General features: G+C 55.3%; 1 protein-coding gene across 1 annotated transcript in view; it reads right to left on the bottom strand.

Moving 5' to 3' along the window:
- The window catches only part of FKBP9 (FK506 binding protein 9), a gene marked incomplete at its 5' end in the record, with an annotated part of 31,716 nt that extends 29,732 nt beyond the window's left edge, over window positions 1-1,984 (bottom strand). Inside the window, one exon of the mRNA XM_019534860.1 lies at window positions 1,743-1,984. Coding sequence (XP_019390405.1) covers window positions 1,743-1,984 — 242 coding nt within the window. The remainder of the gene's footprint in view (window positions 1-1,742) is intronic.
- Between the last annotated feature and the right edge of the window lie 5 nt (window positions 1,985-1,989).

Raw genomic sequence — 1,989 nt, 5'->3', positions numbered from 1 at the left:
GGGGAAATCACCAATGATGCAAAGCAACTCAACTACCTTCATATCAGGTGGGTTGAGGCCTGGGTCTACACCGACCACGTCCAAACCCAGGGCAGAGTGGAGGAGAGTTGCTACAGCATCTAAGGTGTCCCAATGGTCACGGCAGCCTTGGGGTTTAACTCAGCTCTGAGTAATAAAACGTGTCTGTTGCAATGAATGCTGCAGAGGATCTAGGCCAGTGGTTTTCAGTGTGTTAAGACTCAAAGGTAACCATCAGAAAATGCCAGCTCTTAGTTTTCTTGGCTAAGAAAAAAATAGAATAATTCTCCTGTTGCACAGAATTCAGAAAGCCCACAGCAGGTCACAATGTTTTGGATGCGAATGGTTTATATTGGAAATCTCTGGGTTTATCCTGTCAATCATGCGTATGTGTCTACACAACACTTGACAGTACTAATATTGCATGGCACCCCATGGCATCCTTAAAAGGATCTCATGCCATGACACCCTGACTGCGAGTCAGTGATTCAGGGAAACCAACAAAAAAACAACCCTCTTTAAATCTTTTGCTTGTGGCCTCAGGTTTTCAGACCCCACAATACCATCAGCAGGGGAACACATCCATTAATTTCCTGGCATGAGATTTATCCCAGATCGGCATACACTACATTGGATCATTTCTGCATTTCTGGTTTAGCAAGAATTAAGGAATAGTGCTGGATTGATACAGGATGCCCTGACCCCGGGGCTAAAACAGAGGGAAGATGCACAGAGGAGCCAAACGCTCGCTGTGGAAAGGGCAGGAGGTGACCCAAAAGTGGCCCTCAGGAATTCTGGCTCCTGCCTTAACTGTAGTCATGGATTTTGCAGGAGGCTGAAGCTAGTGAAACAGGAATCTGGTAGAGCTGAATATGCAACTCCTCACATGTCTCATTCATTCCACACAGATTTAGAATTGGGAAAAGAGAAACTCTGAATGAGGGACCAGGGGCAGGAAATATGGAGCTGGGGATGGGAATTAGGGACTGGGGCTGAGGAATAAAGGGGCTAGGATGCAAGGGGCAAGGCAGTGGCAATGTGTAGGGGTGTACAGGGGTGCACATGCACCCCCCTGAGCCCTGGTGCACCCCCTGACAGCAGCATTCCCTGCTTAGGCAATGGGCAGGGAGCCAGGCAGGAGCACTGCTGCCCTCCCTGTGAGAGCTGGCTGAGTGGGGGCGCCAGGAGAAGCGCCGCTGGCAGTTCTGGGAACACCACTTGCACTTCCTGGTTGGCACAATCAGCCGTGAGGCGATCCCCACTAGTTGGGGGGGGGGGCATGTGGCCCCCCCCACACACACACACACACACACACAAGGCACCAGCCGCCCATGGCATGAGGAATGAGAATGAGGAGCTGGAGTCAGGGAATAAAGAGCTGGAGATGGGAATTAGGGGATGGGGATGGGGATGGGAATCAGGGACTGGAGCCAAGGAATAAGGAGCTAGAAATGGGTATTAGGGGCTAGGAATGGGATTTAGGAACCGGAGCCAAGACATAAAGATCTAGGAATAGGAATTAGGGACCAGGGATGGGGAATAAAGGGGCGAGGGCATAAAGGGTTGGAGAATAAGAGGCCGGAGCTGGGGAATAAGGAGCTGGAGCTGGGAATGAAGGGCGGGAGAATAAGAGGCCTAGAAGGGGCCGATTTCAGGCTCGGCCCGGTCCCCAGAGCCTGGCGCCGCGAGCAGGAGCAGGAGCCGGAGCCGGGGCGGGGCGCTACCTGGAGTCGAAGCGGCGGCCGCCGGGGAAGGAGCCGTGGTAGTGGTAGCGCACGAAGTCTCCCTGGCGCACGGTGCGCGGGCAGCGCGGGGGCACGAAGCTGCGCTCCACCCGCACGTCGGCGCCGTCCCACTCCTCGGCCTCGGCCTGCGGCTCCGAGCCGGGCCCGGGCTGCGGCACGGGCGGCGCCTGGCAGGCCGCCCAGCTCGCCAGCAGCAGCGGCAGCAGCAGCAGCGAGCGGCAGCAGC

Source organism: Crocodylus porosus, unplaced genomic scaffold (assembly GCF_001723895.1).
Source record: "Crocodylus porosus isolate Cpor-Errol unplaced genomic scaffold, CroPor_comp1, whole genome shotgun sequence".
Lineage (NCBI taxonomy): Eukaryota > Metazoa > Chordata > Crocodylia > Crocodylidae > Crocodylus > Crocodylus porosus.
This window is presented reverse-complemented; position numbering and strand designations above follow the sequence as displayed.